Source organism: Carassius carassius, chromosome 6 (assembly GCF_963082965.1).
Source record: "Carassius carassius chromosome 6, fCarCar2.1, whole genome shotgun sequence".
NCBI lineage: Eukaryota > Metazoa > Chordata > Actinopteri > Cypriniformes > Cyprinidae > Carassius > Carassius carassius.
The window spans coordinates 5,441,903-5,459,013 of record NC_081760.1 but is presented as its reverse complement, the minus strand read 5'-3'; the positions used below and the strand labels follow the sequence as shown (position 1 = coordinate 5,459,013).

The window sequence follows — 17,111 nt, the reverse complement described above, 5'->3', positions numbered from 1 at the left end:
GTATATATTATCATATTATCACGCAGGTACATTAATTCTGGGAGGTTTAGAGACCAAAGAAAACAATAGCAGCTGGAATATGCAATACAGGAAACCCATAATGACGATCAGCACTTTAGGTCATCTCCATCGTCACATTAAACATAATTATATTGTCAAAAAAAGATCATGTTTGAATGTATGGCTTCTCTGCCTCTTTTAAGGTTTTACACAGTTGTATTTAAAAAATGAGCACTTTAACATAGTCTATTGAAACATATACAAACTATTTAACATTCTGTTACATTTAACTGTGCAGTAATTCAAAATGAAGTTGACTAAGAAGAAGTTATTTCATTGATGGCTAGAATCTAAAAGAGCTTTTTATGTGTTAAAAAAAGAAGAAAAAAAAGAAAATAAATGAGTAGAAGAAGACCAGAATAATATCACCCTCACTTAAAAAAAAAAAAGAAGAAATCCCTCCCCACCCACCACTATGAACCAGACCATTCACACTAAAGGTCCTCATCCGTATCAGTCACTGAGGTGGAACGAGCAAGAGTTACAGTCATCATACTTGTGTGTACGTCCATATTTGTGTGTTTAAATTTTGTATTTGATGCATTAAATTTTGATGTATTGATTCGATTGATAGTCCTCTTTCATGTATTTAAACTTGTATTTTCTTTTGCAGGTGTTTTGTTCTGTGAACAGCAGAGAGTCTTTGGGGCAGAAATGGACATGAGAGTTAAAGCAGGAGACAGCATCACTCTCTACGGTGACTGTGTCTTACCATTAGGATCACTGATTGTTTGGTTGAGAAACTGCTCACATGAGCATCAACCATCTCTGTTAATAGAGACTAAAAACCTGTTCAAGGGGACATTTCCACATTTTAGTTTCGTGCTCAACAGCTCCAGTAACTCCTATGATCTACATATTACAAACTTCAGTGTCTCTGATGAGGGAATATACTACTGTGCAAAGAGAGAAAATAAAAGAAGTAAAGATGTACACGGCATCATAAATGTCAAATCTGAGTACGAGTATGGAAACTTGACAACTCGTCTATCTGTCTTGGGTGAGAAAACATTTTCACTGTTGTTCATGTTGATATGTTTTGTGTTAACAAACCCATTTCTTTTATGTTCATAATACTTTTAATATATTTAGCAACAAGTCTAGCACATATACAGTACTTATGCTGACACAATCCTGCTGTCATTCTCAACTGCAGAAAACTCCATCTATTATGTATAAAAATTTCGGTAACAGTACAATATGGGTGCACTTATGTGCATGAATTAATTCTTAACTTAAATTAAAACCATTCATTAATGATTACTACATCAGCAAATAATAGTCTATCTGATAAATAGATCAAGTAATATATAAACTGTTATTATTTAAATGTGTCATTATTTATTAATTTCTTAACAACTTCTAGTATTAACTAATAGGTTAAATATATGTATTAATTACCACGATGGATCAAAGCTATATATTTCAGCTTCCAGCTGTCTTCTTTAATTAATCATTAGCAAATGATTTACAAATGTGTCATTACGTTACGTTCTTAGTTAATATTATACATTAACTCATGTATGCATTGGTTATAATTTTTGTTAATAAAAGGTTTATGGACTCTTAATTTATATTTTTATTATTTTAACATTAATAAACAACAAAAAATTACAATATATTTTCAGACCTGAATGTGAATACTGATTTGCTAGGCATTATGCTTGGCAAAAGGAAACTGTGCATTATTAAATATATTGTTAATGGTAATTTAAAATTTTAATAGGATGTTAAAATAAAATGTATATATTAATTTAATATTAAAATAAAACATATCTTAACTGAATAGTGTGAGACTGTTTATAAATGGCTTATGTTTGATTTAGAGCCAGTGTGTCCTGGTTCTGAGCGGTTCAACACCTTCTCCACACTTCCTTCATCAGACTGTGTGCTCTGCTGGAAGCTGCTGTTCAGTGTGTGTCCAGTGTGTGTTCTCCTCTCTTCACTCCTGTCCTCCGTCTGTGTGTTCTGCTTTTGTCGGGCTCAAAGTACAGGTAACCCATTCACACATTAGAAAAATATTTCACTTAAAAAGAAAATGTGCGGAGAGTGTACTTATCCTCAGGATGGTGTAGATGTAGATGAGTTTTTGTCTTCATAGTGGACAAATTTAGCATTACATCACTTGCTCACCAGTGGATCCTTTGCAGTGAATAAGCGCAATAAGCAAGAAAAATGTTTTTAGACTCCATCCATAATATTGGAAATTATTTGGGTGAACTATTCATTTAACATTCATTTTTATAGAAAATGAATGTGTTAAAGCAACTTATTGAAAATTTAAATGATTAAAATAAGGAGTAGCTGTGCTGAAATATAAGCGACTATAAAGCATAAAGCATATTTAACTATATATTTGTTAAAAGTTGTGAAAGTGGTTCAATGTAGGCCTGTGTTAAAAATCATATGGTTGAAGTTTCAGTATCGACCTGCATCGATTTTCAACAGCCAGAATTATACATTTTCAGACTTTCATTGCATGTTTTTTAGGTCCTGACCTGAGTGCTGAGATACTCAAAGCAAATGTTTTTCAGGTAACTGTTCTTTATTGTCAGTAAGCTTCACTATTTCAGAGATGTACTGTAGGTTGATGTGGTGTTTAGTTCAGGTTGTCCTCTCTCCCTCCCTCTCAATCATTACAGGCCAATCCTCTGGAGAATCATCAGTGTGAGATGAGTAAAACTGGAAAGATCTGTCTCCACACTGAAGTCTCTTACAGACACCTGACATCTGCACAGCCCTATGCCAAGATGTGATTCTGCCTCCTCATTTCAAATACATATGCTGTTGCTAGTCTATTCATTTTTTATCCTCTGCTATTTCAGCTATTATTTTAGTTTGCTGCCAAACAGGCATTAATTAATTTTTGTCCCTGAACACAATAAAGTTTTATTTTTTTTTATTTTTATTTTTTCATGCATTTAAGCCCTTATTTGATCCAATGATACTTTTTGGAGTTTTACATTTTATTTACTTGTTCATTTTAATGTAAATTACTTTTAATAAATATTAAGATTATACAGATCATGTAACTGTATGTTCTTAACTAATTATAATTAATTTATAATTAATTAGAATTAAAAGCTTCTTTATATCAGCCTGACTATCATCAAATCTCCCAAACAAGTCTAAAGTAAAATCATAAGGTTGTGTGTCTGTGTTTATCTATAGATAAAATGAATACATATCTCAAAATAAATGTGGATGAAATTGGTCACATTCTTGCTGTTCAAGCAGTAATAAGCACATGCTTTCGAATGTTTACATTGAACAAATATATATATATATATATATATATATATATATATATATATATATATATATATATATATATATATATATATATATATACATATATATATATTTATATATATATACTATCTCAGTTATGATAGTGTCTGTGAATATGAATATTGCTCAAAAGATTAAAAAAATGTACGATCACCCAATGGCTCCATCTAGTGGCTAATAGTCCAAACTAGTCTGGTCTTCCATACAATTACAGACGATGACGTCAAAATCACATACCATTTAATCAGGACTGATTCTTGCCTAGAACACAGAAGTCAAGAAATTCCTTTATGAAATGTAACTGACTGATAGAATGGAATAAATGTAATAATTGTGCACAAATTAAGTTTTTGTTTATTATTATTTCTTACTATTTTCAAGTTACACAGTGAGAAGAGAGAAGCAGGCTATTGATAATTAAAAACGTAAATAGTGCAGTTTATTTTGGAGAAGTACATTTTACTGATTATTTACAGATATTATATATCTATATAGTTTATCAAATGATGACCTCCTGCATTACATCCATGGCCCTCTGGGGGGCTTTGACCCACAGGCTACTACAGTGTATAAATATATAGATATATAAATATAAACAAAATCATCACTTTCTGATAAACTGGCACTATACATCACTAAGAAAAGGAGAAGCTAATGAATATAATAATTTTAAAGATCATACAGTCCTTATAATAGTGAAATTAAAACACATTTTAGGCTTAATATTAAGTATGCATTGTGCAGAAGTAGTGTTCCAAAAAAAAAAATTAATTAGAATTAAATTTTTACTACGTCAAAGAGAATAATCAGTGTGAGATGAGTAAAACTGGAAAGATCTGCCTTCACACTGAAGTCTCTTATAGACTATTGACCTCTGCATATCCCTATGCCAAGATGTGATCCTGTCTGCTTAATTTTACACATACTACTGCAAAATTACTGCCTACTATTGATCACTCTTTTTGTTCTAAGCAAATTCAGATGTGATTTCTGAACTTGTGTTTTCCTCAAGCATGCTTTTTAACTACATTTGTGTCACTGGACCACAAAACCAGTCTTAAGTGTCAATTTTCGAAACTGAGATTTATACAGCATCAGAAAGCTGAATAAATAAGCTTTCCATTGATGTATGGTTTATTAGGTGAATGGATATCTGCAATCTGAGAGTGCAAAAAAATCTAAATACTGAGACAATCACCTTTAAAGTTATCCAAATGAAGTGTTAGCAATGTATATTACTAATCAAAAATTATTATTATTTTTAAAAATATATTTACGGTTGGGAATTTACTAAATATCTTCATGGAACATGAGCTTTACTTAATATCCTAATTATTTTTGGCATAAAAGAAAATTTATAATTTTGACCCATACAATGTTTTTTTTTGGCCATTGCTAAAAATATACCCCAGTGTCTTAAGACTGGTTTTGCGCGCGCGCACACACATACACAGACGCTCACACACACAGAGAGAATCACAGTCGGTTTAAACAATCCGAGATATAATATGGAAGGAACAACCGCTCGGAAATGCCAGATAGAAATAAAAGAGACTTTGCAAAGACTGAGAGTCAAAACACAGTTTATATAGGGGACTGGTAATGGGGAACACCTGGCTGTGATTAGCCCTAAGAACGGGACACCAAATACAAAAGTCGTGAGTGGAGTGCCATCTGCTGGAGTTCATGGGCACTCCAGCTGATGATCGTGACAGCTCCATGTCCACATAATTTTGGATACGAATAAAACATATTCAAAATGGTGTGACTATCTTGTTTCTATTTATATAAATGTGGATTTATTTACACTGGCCCTTGAAAATGTCTACATGAACACACTTGCCCGGAAAAAAGTGCAGGGGAAGAGTTTAAGTTTTATTAAAAGTCAGGGGAACATGTCTCCGTGTTCTATGCCCATTCTACATGAAGCCACCACGGAGGGGTGAAAGAGATGCATGTGGCTCACGACCCCTGGCCTAAAAGCTGTTTTACTTCACATCAAATGGGTCACATGGGGGCAGAAATGTTGAGATTTGCAGTCTGTCCCAATACCCACACATGTGCTCTTTTCTCTTGATCACTTGTCTAGTGAAGTGACATTCAGCCAAAAATTTGTGCTCTGCATTTAACCCATCCGAAATGCACACACACAGAGCAGTGAACACACACACACTGTGAGCACACAGTGGGCAGCCATTTATGCTGCAGCGCCCAGGGAGCAGTTGGGGGTTCGATGCCTTGCTCAAGGGCACCTAAGTCGTGGTATTGAAGGTGGAGAGAGAACTGTACATGCACTCCCCCCACCCACAATTCCTGCCGGCCCGGGACTCGAACTCACAACCTTTCGATTGGGAGTCCAACTCGCTAACCATTAGGCCACGACTCCCCATGTCTACTTGCATGACATATTTCCTGTGTTTGGCCCAAGCCTTCAAGTGGGTATGAAGACTCCAAGCATGTTTTAAATAAATATATTTTTTAAATTCTTTAATAGCAACTTCTAAATGTCTGTTCAGTAGTCCTGGTGTAACAGATGACATAATTTAATTCTGGTCCTTCCAATTAAGTAATAAAAATCAGTCACAAAATGCTTTACAAAACTAAATGCCCTTCACAGCACAATATTAGCATCTTGGGCTATTATTAATATAGCCCAAGATGCTATCATCATTATTATTGATAGCTATGCTTCTTACAATAAGGTTAAGTTGTCTTCTCACCAAAGAGGGCTGGTAAGTAATACAGGAAACCACAGCCTTGCAAATATGTATGTGCATTACTATGTGCATTGTGTAAACTAAGACCTGCATAGAGTGCACTGTTGTAATGGAATGATTGGTGGTTTTGACACCTCTTCAGAACCCAGAGCTTAACACACCTCAAGCAAGTGTATTCTTGTTCTAATATATGTACAGTTAACTAATATTTAGAGACCAATATACAAACTAGTTACATAACTTAAATACATAACGATACCCCACACTTTAGGTCATAATCAAATAAACTCAAATGAATGTTTCACCATGTTTAATTTATTTGACAAATAATTTTGTATTGGAGTGTCAGGGGAGTCATGCACTCATTATTTTTGTGGGGGCATGAGTGAAGGGTCGGTGGGTGTCATCATGCTTGTCATGAGACAAACAGCAGCTACAATAGAATTTTATAACTAATATATGTTTTATTTATTTTTTACTTTTTATTAGAAATATTCCTAAACATGTTAACTACATCATGAAGTGAAGTGAAGTGAAGTGACATTCAGCCAAGAAACATCTCGATTCTCAAATATGTGTAAGTAAATGCATTTTGTACCTTTGCATTGGGCCAAACCCAATCTTTTTACTTAAGTAGCTACCAGATATGGGTGTCATGCCATTAAATATATATTTTTAATATGACTGACTTTGTATTTAATGTGAATTTAATAAAAAAACATTGTAAGTTACTAATTATAACTCTTTCATGGTACAGAAAGAGAGGAAATAAAATGTATATTATCCAAAAACCATTATCACAGTCTTGCCAGAGTTCAATCACTCTCAAAAACTCTCATTAAAATCACGTAAATGAATATCCTTCTTACATTTGCATGCAAATCTGCACTTTGTTGTTTATGATTAGAGAATTCGCCAGAGAGCAGAATACAGTTAGTATCAGCGAGCGCTTTGGGAAAGGTATACCAACGCCGTCATGCTGAGGGATAGGTGCCTAGGTAACTGTTTCCCCAACTCAGTACTTGAGGAACAATATCCCTACCAGTGAAACCGCTGGGCTTTACGGCAGGCTCAAGCTCATCATAGACTAACTCACTCGCCAAAGTCTGGAGCTCTAAGAGTGGAGGTCTCAGCATAACGACTCTCTAAACCAAGAGGAGACTTAGCTACACTCAACGCCAAAGGCAGGTAGTGAGGCTCAAATAAAAAGAGCCCACTACTCACATTACTGCCTAAGCGGAGCTCTGGGGAGTGGAGGTTTCAGCAAAAAGACTCGAGAGGAATGAGAGGAAACCTACCTGCTCAACCCTGGTAAGGGAGCTCTAAAGAGTGGAAGTCTCAGCATAACGACTCTTTAAACGGAGAGGAGACCTAGCAACACTGAGCGCCAGAGGCTGTAAGCGAGGCTCAAAGAAGGAGCCTACAACTCACAACACTGCCCATGATGGAGCTCTGAAGAGCGAAGGCTTCAGCACGTTGACTCTCTTAAACGAGAGGAAGCCTGACACTCAACCCTAGTTTGAGCTCTTAAGAGTGGAGGCCTCTTTATGATGACTCTCTAGAGCGAGAGAAGGCCTAACAACGCTCAGCTCTAAAGACAGTTGGCTAGGCTCACAAAAGAGGAGCCTACTTAACAAATTTACTGTCCAAGCAGAGCTATGGAGAGTGGAGGCTTCAGCAGGATGACTCTCTTAAATGAGAGGGAACCTACACACTCGATCCTACAAAATCTACTTTAACGAGATCTGGTTACTGACCTTCAGACTAGATTCTCATCATTGGTCAGGCTTCAGGATCCCTAGTTTTAAGGGGGGTGGGCACCATACCGTGAGGACAGAAGGCCCCAGATTCCTTCTTCCCAAGGCCTTGCCTAGGCTGGAATCGTCCCTTAAGCTCCTTCCTTATTTTTTCACACTCAAGTCTCCCCTGCGACATGACTCCTCGGAGGAGGACTGCTAGTAGCCACAGTAGCCACCTGGCCCTGTCTCTGACCTGCAGAACAGGATGGGCCAGGTCCCTCCTTGTGCTTGGGCGTAGACGTAGACCGGTGTGGTATAAAAGATCCATACGCTGCTGAGCACAACACTGCTACTGACTCAGGGGGGAGCACCTTACCTTGGTCTAGGTACTTCAGCAAATCAGCCTGGTACGCCTGCAGTACAGCCATTGTATGCAAGGCAGCAGCCGCCTGACCTGCTGCTGTGTATGCCCTACCATTCAGGCGAGATGTTTCTTTCAGCTGCCTGGATGGCAGGGCCAGAGCCTTCAATGTAGATGTCACCCCATCTGAGAGATAGCTTGCAAGCATCTCTTCGATAGAGGGACATCACCGCATATCCATGCTCTCGCATACCCTCAATGTTAGCATACCTAGTAGGCTTGTTGCGATAGTCGGTGTTACCGGTGATACACAGTGTTTAAGTGTCAAAGCGAACTGTTGCAATTTAAAATGAAGGTTTTTCGTTTATTGTTTCTCATTTAGCCTATTTATAATTTTTTTTGTACGGTGTATGCAGTTAATAGGCCTACCTCTTTTTTTAACAGCTTAACGTGAGTTTAATTTTTATATTAGTTTTTTTTTGCACTTAAGTGTCCAGTGATTATTCGGGTAGGCTACCTTATTTAACGAAGTTTTTGATGTTCGTTCGTTTCATATTCGATGGTTGTGCTGTGTTTTTTTTTTTTTTTTTTTTGCTGAAAAAGGCAGGCACTTTATTTAACGAATATTTATAATTATTTAACGAGTCTTGTTTGATACTTGCACGATGTGTGCAGTGGTTCGTTTTGTTAATAAATGCACTTTAAAGGTGTTTCATAAGTGCTTTCGTTTAGTTTTTGCATGGTGTGTTAAGTTATTATCAGTGTTGGGAAGGTTACTTTGGAAATGTAATAGGTTACAGATTACAAGTTACCCTGTTTAAAATGTAATAGTAGTGTAACTTTTTTTTTAATTACTTTATTAAAGTAATGTAACTAATTACTTTTGAGTACTTTTTGATTACTTTTCTAAATTTGTGAAAATTAAAGAATAATAAATAAAAGCATATACATCAACTTAAATACAGTTATCTAATAAGCATGTGACGTATTCTGTGTACTAAACTCATGAAACATTGGTGTTTTTTTTAAACTGCTGTCTCTGTATATGATGATAGTTTTCTCAAAATAAGTAAAATGCACATGAAGTGACACAGAGCAGTTCTAGAAATTATGTTTATGTGCTCGTGTACTCCTATATTGAGACAGCAGAGGTTGAAAACACTGCGAGCTTCAGTAGGCCTATGTGTAGTAAATGAAACCATGTCTTTGCCATTAATTTACAGGAGGGGCGGACTGGGAAAAAAAATCAGACTGGAAAATTCAAACTCATACAAACAAATTCATGGGCAAAACTATTTTTTTGTATGGACCTGACATAAAAAAAGGTTTAAATCTTTAATTTGGGGACATGCAAAATAATTAAAAGTTCTCTCCTGAACTGCATCTTCACTTCCATTTTTCTCTTCAGTCTCTTTATTTTGCCCTGTTATCCATCTTTCTCAGGACTTTAATACTCAAGATTGAACAAAACTATACTTTACAATACAATACTCTACAATACTACAATATCTTTATAGAAAAATCCTAATACTGTACACGAGTCATGTTTTTCCCTTACAAAAATTAACCTTGCTTTTATTAGCCTATATAAAAGTAAAATAACCTTGTTTTTTTTTTTTCTTTTTTTTTTTTTTGCAAATGGATTTGTATTTATTTTTAAATAATTAAATAATTAAATAATTTTACATTTTTGGTTACCACAGTTAAACAATAGTAACCATTTTCTCTGGATTTATAGTTAAATATTAAAATGTTAATTTTCGTAAGGGTTGTGTTGTGTCTGTCGTAGCTCCCCCTAAACCTATAAAAAAATCGGATTTTTTTTTCAGATAAATTACTACTGTAACATTACAACAGATAATAATGATGTCCTTTATATAGTATTTTGAGTGATGACTGATGAGCAACGTGCTGCTGCTTGATTAAATAAATAAAAAACAAAGACAAAAAAAGCATCTTTACCGATGAAACTGACCTGAAACCCTGAACAGGAGTTCTGCTTCTCTGCTCCTGCAGTCCTCTCTCTCTCTCTCTCTCTCTTGCATTGATTACTCGGAGTCTGATCCAAACCGTTTGGCGGAGGCGCGGAGAGCGCGCGAGTCATGACTAATAAAAATTCATGACTTATTAGAGATTTAATTTTCAAATGGCGGATTCGCAAATGATGGCTTTAGTACACTCGGCAGGCAATTATACAATAATGATATTAAATAGTGGGGCAAAATCGGCTGCCAGGCCACCGGGAATTGTCCCGGTTCTCCCGGTGTCCAGTCCGCGCCTGATTTCCACAGACACGCAGAATGTGCAAGTCATATATTGCATTTTTGGGGCTTTATATTTACAGACACTAGTCGATGTCATGTTTTGATTCAAGTGTACTGACCTACTTTTGATTTAGTCATCCAAAATGTGGCATATTCAGTCCGCGTTAGGCATTTCGTTTTTATGACTGGACTCTACGAACCAGACTGTATTTCCGCATCCCGGAAATTATTAGGGCGGTATGTCTCAGAATAGTCAGTGCAATTTGGGAAAGAAATCAGTTAAATCTGTATGTGGATGTGTGTAAATATTCAAATGTAATCCCCTTTGTAATCGTTAAAAATTTCATAAGTAACTGTAATTTAATTACTCATTTTTTCGTAGTAACTGTAACTAATTACAGTTACAATAATTTTGTAATTAAATTACGTAACGCCGTTACATGTAACTAGTTACTCCCCAACACTGGTTATTATTCATTTTGCAATAAAGATGTGTGTAATACAAGCGAGTGTCTTATTGTTTTGTGTATTTTTATTAAGAATAAAATAAATTAACCCATGATTAATTCAAACAAATGCTACTGAATTACCGCTAATTAAAGTGAAAGTAAATTGAGACCGCATTTTCGGCCTCCCGAAATCCCCGACACGCAACCCCGGTGACACCGGGATTACCGTTTTTTTTACACGGCGATTAACCGGTGGAAAAAAATCAGTCACCGCAACATCCTTAATAACTAGTACGCTGACACTGATGGATACGGGCTGAATATGGTTTACTCCAAGCCTTCTTGATCTCATTATGGAGATCAGAAAAGAATGGGAGGCACACGGGGGCTAGAGGATTATATCCAGAAAGAAGGTTTCCTCTGTGTAGTGCTTCCACTGCAGATCTAACCTAAAAGTAGCATGCTCCATAACCTCTAGCAGTTCCCCATACACAGGGCTGGCTGGCTGAGAAAGCTTGGAGAAAACTTCTTCACCTTCTTCAGCCAAATCCTGCTCATGTTGGCTAGGAGCCAACAGAGCACTTTTTGCTGGATCAGAAGATGTGAGAGACAGCACATCTTCTTCCAGCAGTACACCCTCGTCAGCCCGCGGTGAGTGTGGGGAATTAACCCCACCCTTAGACCCACCAGCGAGCTCCATCTGCAATCCCCACAATCTCAGTCTCCATGCTGCCTCGGCAGCGGCAGGACCAGAACCACGGCGGGCAAATTATTGTCCCAATTCCCTTGAGAAAAGGGACAAATGAGAGCGGAGCTCACAACAAACGCACTCTGCTCCCTCGAGAGCAGAGTGCGCGTGCTCCTCGTCTAGGCACATAACACAAAGTTTGTGTGCATCATCTGGTGTCAAATAGCGTGGACACGGATCTGCACACTCCCTATTACCTATTAGACATTTTACTTAGACCAAAGAACAAACAACCCTGAAGACAAAAAAGAAGATGATGTGTTCTACGAGTCCCCTTTTATATTCGCAGTCACTCATTTGCTTACGGCTTCCACCTGCCAATGTAAAGTTCATTGTCGTTATTCCATTCATGCTTCAGACACTGGCCATGCTGACAGCGTTCCCAAAGCAACCTCTAGAGGACGCAGCGTGGAGTTCCCTTTCGAAAGGGAACTCTTGTTCAGTGCAACTTTTCAGCGATGACTCATCAGAATGGCTCTGATTGGCAATTGCATTCATAAGTTCAACATAATTGTGTGTGATTTATTTAAATGCTCAGTGCTGTAAAAACGTGTCTGTCTTGGCTCTGCGCCAGCCAGCAAACACAGATTTGAATTTTGCAGCTGGTGATGTTTGAATTTTTTCCATTAGGCAAGGCAAGGCAAGGTAAGTTTATTTATGTAGCACATTTCGAACACAATGGTAATTCAAAGTGCTTTACATAAAAGAAAATAAAATAATCATGAAGAACAAAAATAAAACAAGCAACTTTAAAACTTTGGAAATGATTTAAAAATTGACTTATTTAAAATGAATTTAAACCAAGTAGAAATAAAACATGATTTTACATCAAATACAGTGAACACGTAAAATACAGTGCAATCAGTTTGGACATCGCACAGTGCTCATTTAACAAATGCACAGCTAAACAGTTTTGAGTCTAGATTTAAACCCATTACTGCCAGCTACAGCACAAACTACGTATTGCACCCAAAATTGTGTAGTGTGATAATGTAGGTGGGCCAGAAGGAGGGCCAAGCTTGTTGACCCTAGGCTCCTTTCACTTTAGATGCCACCAGCCCTGATCATTTCTGCACCCAAACAATACATTTTTGACAACAAACCTAGAGAAACCGAACCTAAAAGCATTGTGATAGGTTCACAACCTGATTGGTCGAGCTGAATGACATATATTTCATGATGGACCTCATCAAAAACAACCCAAACATAAGGTGTGTTTGACTCAAAGCGGTGATGCCATACCGAACGGCATATGACATCAAAGTACCCATTCACTGATTTGTCTGCTTAGTGCAGCTTTAAGTTGAATACACCTAAGGCTGTCTACTGGATTAAGCACGCTCATTGTTTGCATGTAATTTAAATATTATTTTCACCACCTGCAAACTCATGAAGAGCTCATAAAAGGCACTTTACCTACTTGTTGCTCCACGTTTGCACATTGCTCATTTTGTTTGGGATACACCAATCGTTCCACGTCATCAAATCATAATGCATAGTCATCTCATATTGTCATTACTTTCTGTTTTTGGTTTGTTAAGAAGTATTTGGTACGTGGTGCATTCATGTTTCATTTGTACTGCACCAGATTAGAAGTGGACTGAGACCGCTTGTTAGGTGCACACCAGGGTTCATATGGTAGCATTCACACTTACTCAAGTGAAGTAACAGAGCGATGGCACCAGTGTTTGTTTTAATCAAACCAAACATGTTAAGTGTGAACACACCCTCATTCTTGGGCAGTATTAGTGTGGAAGGGAGTTTTCAGGAAATTACACATCATAGAGACCGGCTGACTCTCAGCAGCAGTACTATGAGAAGGGCTCCAGATAGTATGATCAGGGTTTGGCCAGTGGTGAGGGGGGAGTTGTTGTTAGCCAGCACCCTGAGCTGAGCTGAAACACAGTTTAGACATGTTAAAACAGGAAACCACAAGCTTGTGTTTAAATGCACTAGTAACTGAATGGAAAGCTTTGCGGTTACAGCCAGAAACAAAATCAGATTTCAACAACTTGTCATAACTCAGGTCAACAAATATCTTTAACTAAGTGCATTCTTTCACAACAACACCCTCACACATACAGAAATTCGGAGATGGAGTGATGAAGTTACAATCATCATACTTGTCTGTAAGTCCATATTTGTGATTTTAAGTGTACGCTATACTTATGCTAAGCTTTGTGACAACTGACTTAAGTTTTTGGTGATATCATGTTTTTACAATTTCTTCAGGCAAAGTTGCTCATTAAACTTGGGTTTTCAATTAAAACAGATTCAAAATGTTTACAGTTTTGTAAGAGTATTTTTTTTTTAAATGTAATAAATGTAATGTAATTACCATCGTTTTCAACTACTTTTTTGTACATGTAGTTTCCGTGACAAAAATTTTTCCGTGTTAGGTAAAAAATGTTAGCCTGAATGCACTGTAAGTTGCTTTGGATAAAAGCATCTGCTAAATGCATAAATGTAAATGTAAAAACATCTAATGGAGTTTCACATTTACTGTAAAATTTGTTTAAGACAACAAGGAAGGAAATGGAAATTCAGCACACTGGACAGCTCAAAGTGCTGAAAGGATTGAATTGAATCTGCCTAAAATTTGATCTGATGTATGTGAGTCTCTCCACTAAATCATAAAAGTATTAAAGGGGCCCTATTATGCTTTTTACTTTTTCAACTTCAGTTAGTTTATTGTTGCTGTTTGAGCATAAAAAAGATCTGTAAAATAACAAAGCTCAAAGTCCACTATGACGAATGACTAGTTTGGACGGATATTTTCCGGGATTTGTGATATCACAAATACCGACGAATGGGACAAGATCTGGTTCCGCTGCACTAGAGTAGGCAATAAGTGTTATCACTATGCTGGAGGCACGCTAGCTTTCCCAAGGCAGAGAAACTTAGAGTGGTTTTAATCACCCAGGCTTAAATCTTGGTCAAATTGTTTTGTTTTTGATGCAATATGTAAAAATGAGCTGGCAGGCGGCTATCTAGTAAGGGGCATGACATTTATTTCCCAAACGTGCACAAAGTGGAGCCAATCACAACAGACACTGGCCCAGCTGACCAATCCTGGCACATTACGTATTTCAGAAGGCAGGCCTTCATTTGATACAGGAACTATTCCAGCAATTAATGCCAGACTGGTGAGAGATGTGTTGCAATAATGTAAAATATGTGAAAAATAATGTGTTTTTCGAACAACCTAGTATCAGAGCCTGTTCTGGTACACCCCAAAACAAATCAAGACTTTGAAAAAGAACATAATAGGACCCCTTTAAACCACATCTGCATTATCACATCATATTCACTCGTATCTGGCAATAATAAATCACACATTGCTGTGTATTTATCCTTCTGAGGTGCATTTGCTGCATACTTCATTGGGGATGTCCTGTTTCAGAAAATTAAGCATTATAAAATTTACCTTTATTCCTTGAGATGCAGGAATAACTGTAATGTCTTTATTACTTTGGAACATAATGTTTACTTTATTAGAAAAAAATATATACTGTATTACCTGTATGTGACTGACAATTGCTGCATCTGGAAAGTGCAGTCTTTAAAAAATTATACTTCTCCATTTGTTGTTATTATTATTATTTTTTAAATGTAAATACTAAACAAAAAAAAATGCTGTTACTGTGAATATTTTGTAAGGCAGCATCAATTGAAGTGCTTTATACAGATATCTTATGCTTTTACAGGTGTTTTGCTGTTCAGTCAGATTGATTGAGAAGAAGTGGAGATGAAAGTCAGACCAGGAGACAAAATCACTCTCTCTACTGTGATCGCTCTGTGACTACTGGTTCCCACATTGTATGGATAAGAATCTGCACTCATGTAAATCACCCCTCTTTTTTTAGAAATGTTAAAGTATTTAATTAAAAACAAAACAAAAACAAAAGCAAAAAATAAATAAAATACTAAACAAAAAAAGCTTCAGTATTTACAGTGTTGTATCAAATATTATTCACACATTTAAAATAACTCTAATTTGGTTTAATTTATTGGATTAAAATTAATCAATCAATCAATCAATGAATCAATCAATCAATCAATCAATCGATCGATCAATCAATCAATCAATCAATCAATCAATCAATTATACATCCTATGTCCATCCCAATAATCCATCCTTCCATCCATCCATACATACATGCTTCAAGCCTTAAATTGGATTTTATCAACTAGTTTGTTTTTTTTATCAATATGCACTTTTGTGCCATTAAGTTGCATAAAACATACTGTATAATTGAGGAACAACAGCTTAATGCAGATCTCAATGTATCTTTGCAGCACTGAATCACAATTACTTTATTTGTTGTGCAAGAACCCTAAAGATCTCTGTTTTCTGGGTTCTTACAGCTATGAAGACAACAGGTATAGCATTAACATGAGTAAAATGTGCATCAATGTGCAACAAAATGACGAGCTGTTGATCAACATGATGTTACAATGGTTTCTCTCCACTGTTTGCTCGCTCTCTTTCTCTTTTTCTCTTTCTCTTTCTCTTTCTCTTTCTCTTTCTCTTTCTCTTTCTCTCGCTTCTTGTGGTCAGCTGTAAGTACCTACCACAAATGTTTCCACAGGACCCTAAAACATACACTTGTCTGTCTGTCATATATATTTTGTACAAAATTCATAGCATTAATGCAATTTAGATTTGGGTGGATACAACAAACAACATACTTTTCTTTGATTTCCTATTTTTATGTCAATAAGACTCACAGTTGACATGTTTTCTGTTTCATGTATGGTACATGCTGTACTTAAATCATCAACCCCTTTTTCTGAGATTCCTGACACTGTAATATGATAATATGAGTAATATTAGAATGCTAAAATTGTATATGTATATTTTCTAAATTTCATATTAGTCTGTATCTATGCCTTTTGTTTCAGTATAATATATCAAATGATAATTTAATCGTTTTAGGTGGTGTATATATGGAACTAACAGTCATTAATGTGAGAATTTGGCTATTGTAAGTTTGTCAATTGCAAAGATTCAGTTACATATCATATGTCATGAAAATGATTAAAGAAAACAGTGATCAAGATGTATATTCAGAGGGATAACTGACTGAGCATATTCGTGTAGATATCACATGAAGGCTAGTAAACATTATAAAGTGGTTTTAAGGGGCCACAGGATGTAAGAAGTGGTTTGTTGTTTAATGTGTGAATTCATTCTTGTTGGGTGCACTGGTTACATTTCCAGTAAAGAGAGTCCAGCATCTCTTGAAGTTCTAGTAGTTCTTTAGAAGTGTTTTAACAACTAAAAAGTGTCAAGTGGTATTTGTGACTGGTATTATTTTTGCTAACCATATTTTTAAGAAGTAAGGTAAGCTCTTCTCTCAGAAAGAAGCACAGGAAACCACACCTTGTGAATATGTGCATTTTAAAGTGCAATATCAGAGCTGCTTGCATAGAGCCCACAAGTGTAATGGAACACACACACATACACACACAAATTACA

The 17,111-nt window shown here is 36.2% G+C and overlaps 1 protein-coding gene across 3 annotated transcripts in view; it reads left to right on the top strand.

Moving 5' to 3' along the window:
* Positions 1 to 486: 486 nt before the first annotated feature.
* The window catches only part of LOC132141822 (uncharacterized), a 29,511-nt gene continuing 12,886 nt past the window's right edge, over positions 487 to 17,111 (top strand). Inside the window, exons 1-5 of one of the 3 annotated variants that reach the window (XM_059551486.1) lie at positions 487 to 562; positions 674 to 1,060; positions 1,887 to 2,054; positions 2,551 to 2,594; positions 2,703 to 2,958. In XM_059551486.1, the coding sequence (XP_059407469.1) occupies positions 715 to 1,060; positions 1,887 to 2,054; positions 2,551 to 2,594; positions 2,703 to 2,816 (672 nt within the window). In that variant the 5' untranslated portion in view covers positions 487 to 562; positions 674 to 714 and the 3' untranslated portion in view covers positions 2,817 to 2,958. Of the gene's footprint in view, positions 563 to 673; positions 1,061 to 1,886; positions 2,595 to 2,702; positions 2,959 to 17,111 lie in introns of those variants that run through there. The other 2 variants (XR_009433931.1, XM_059551487.1) reach the window with 2 other exon arrangements.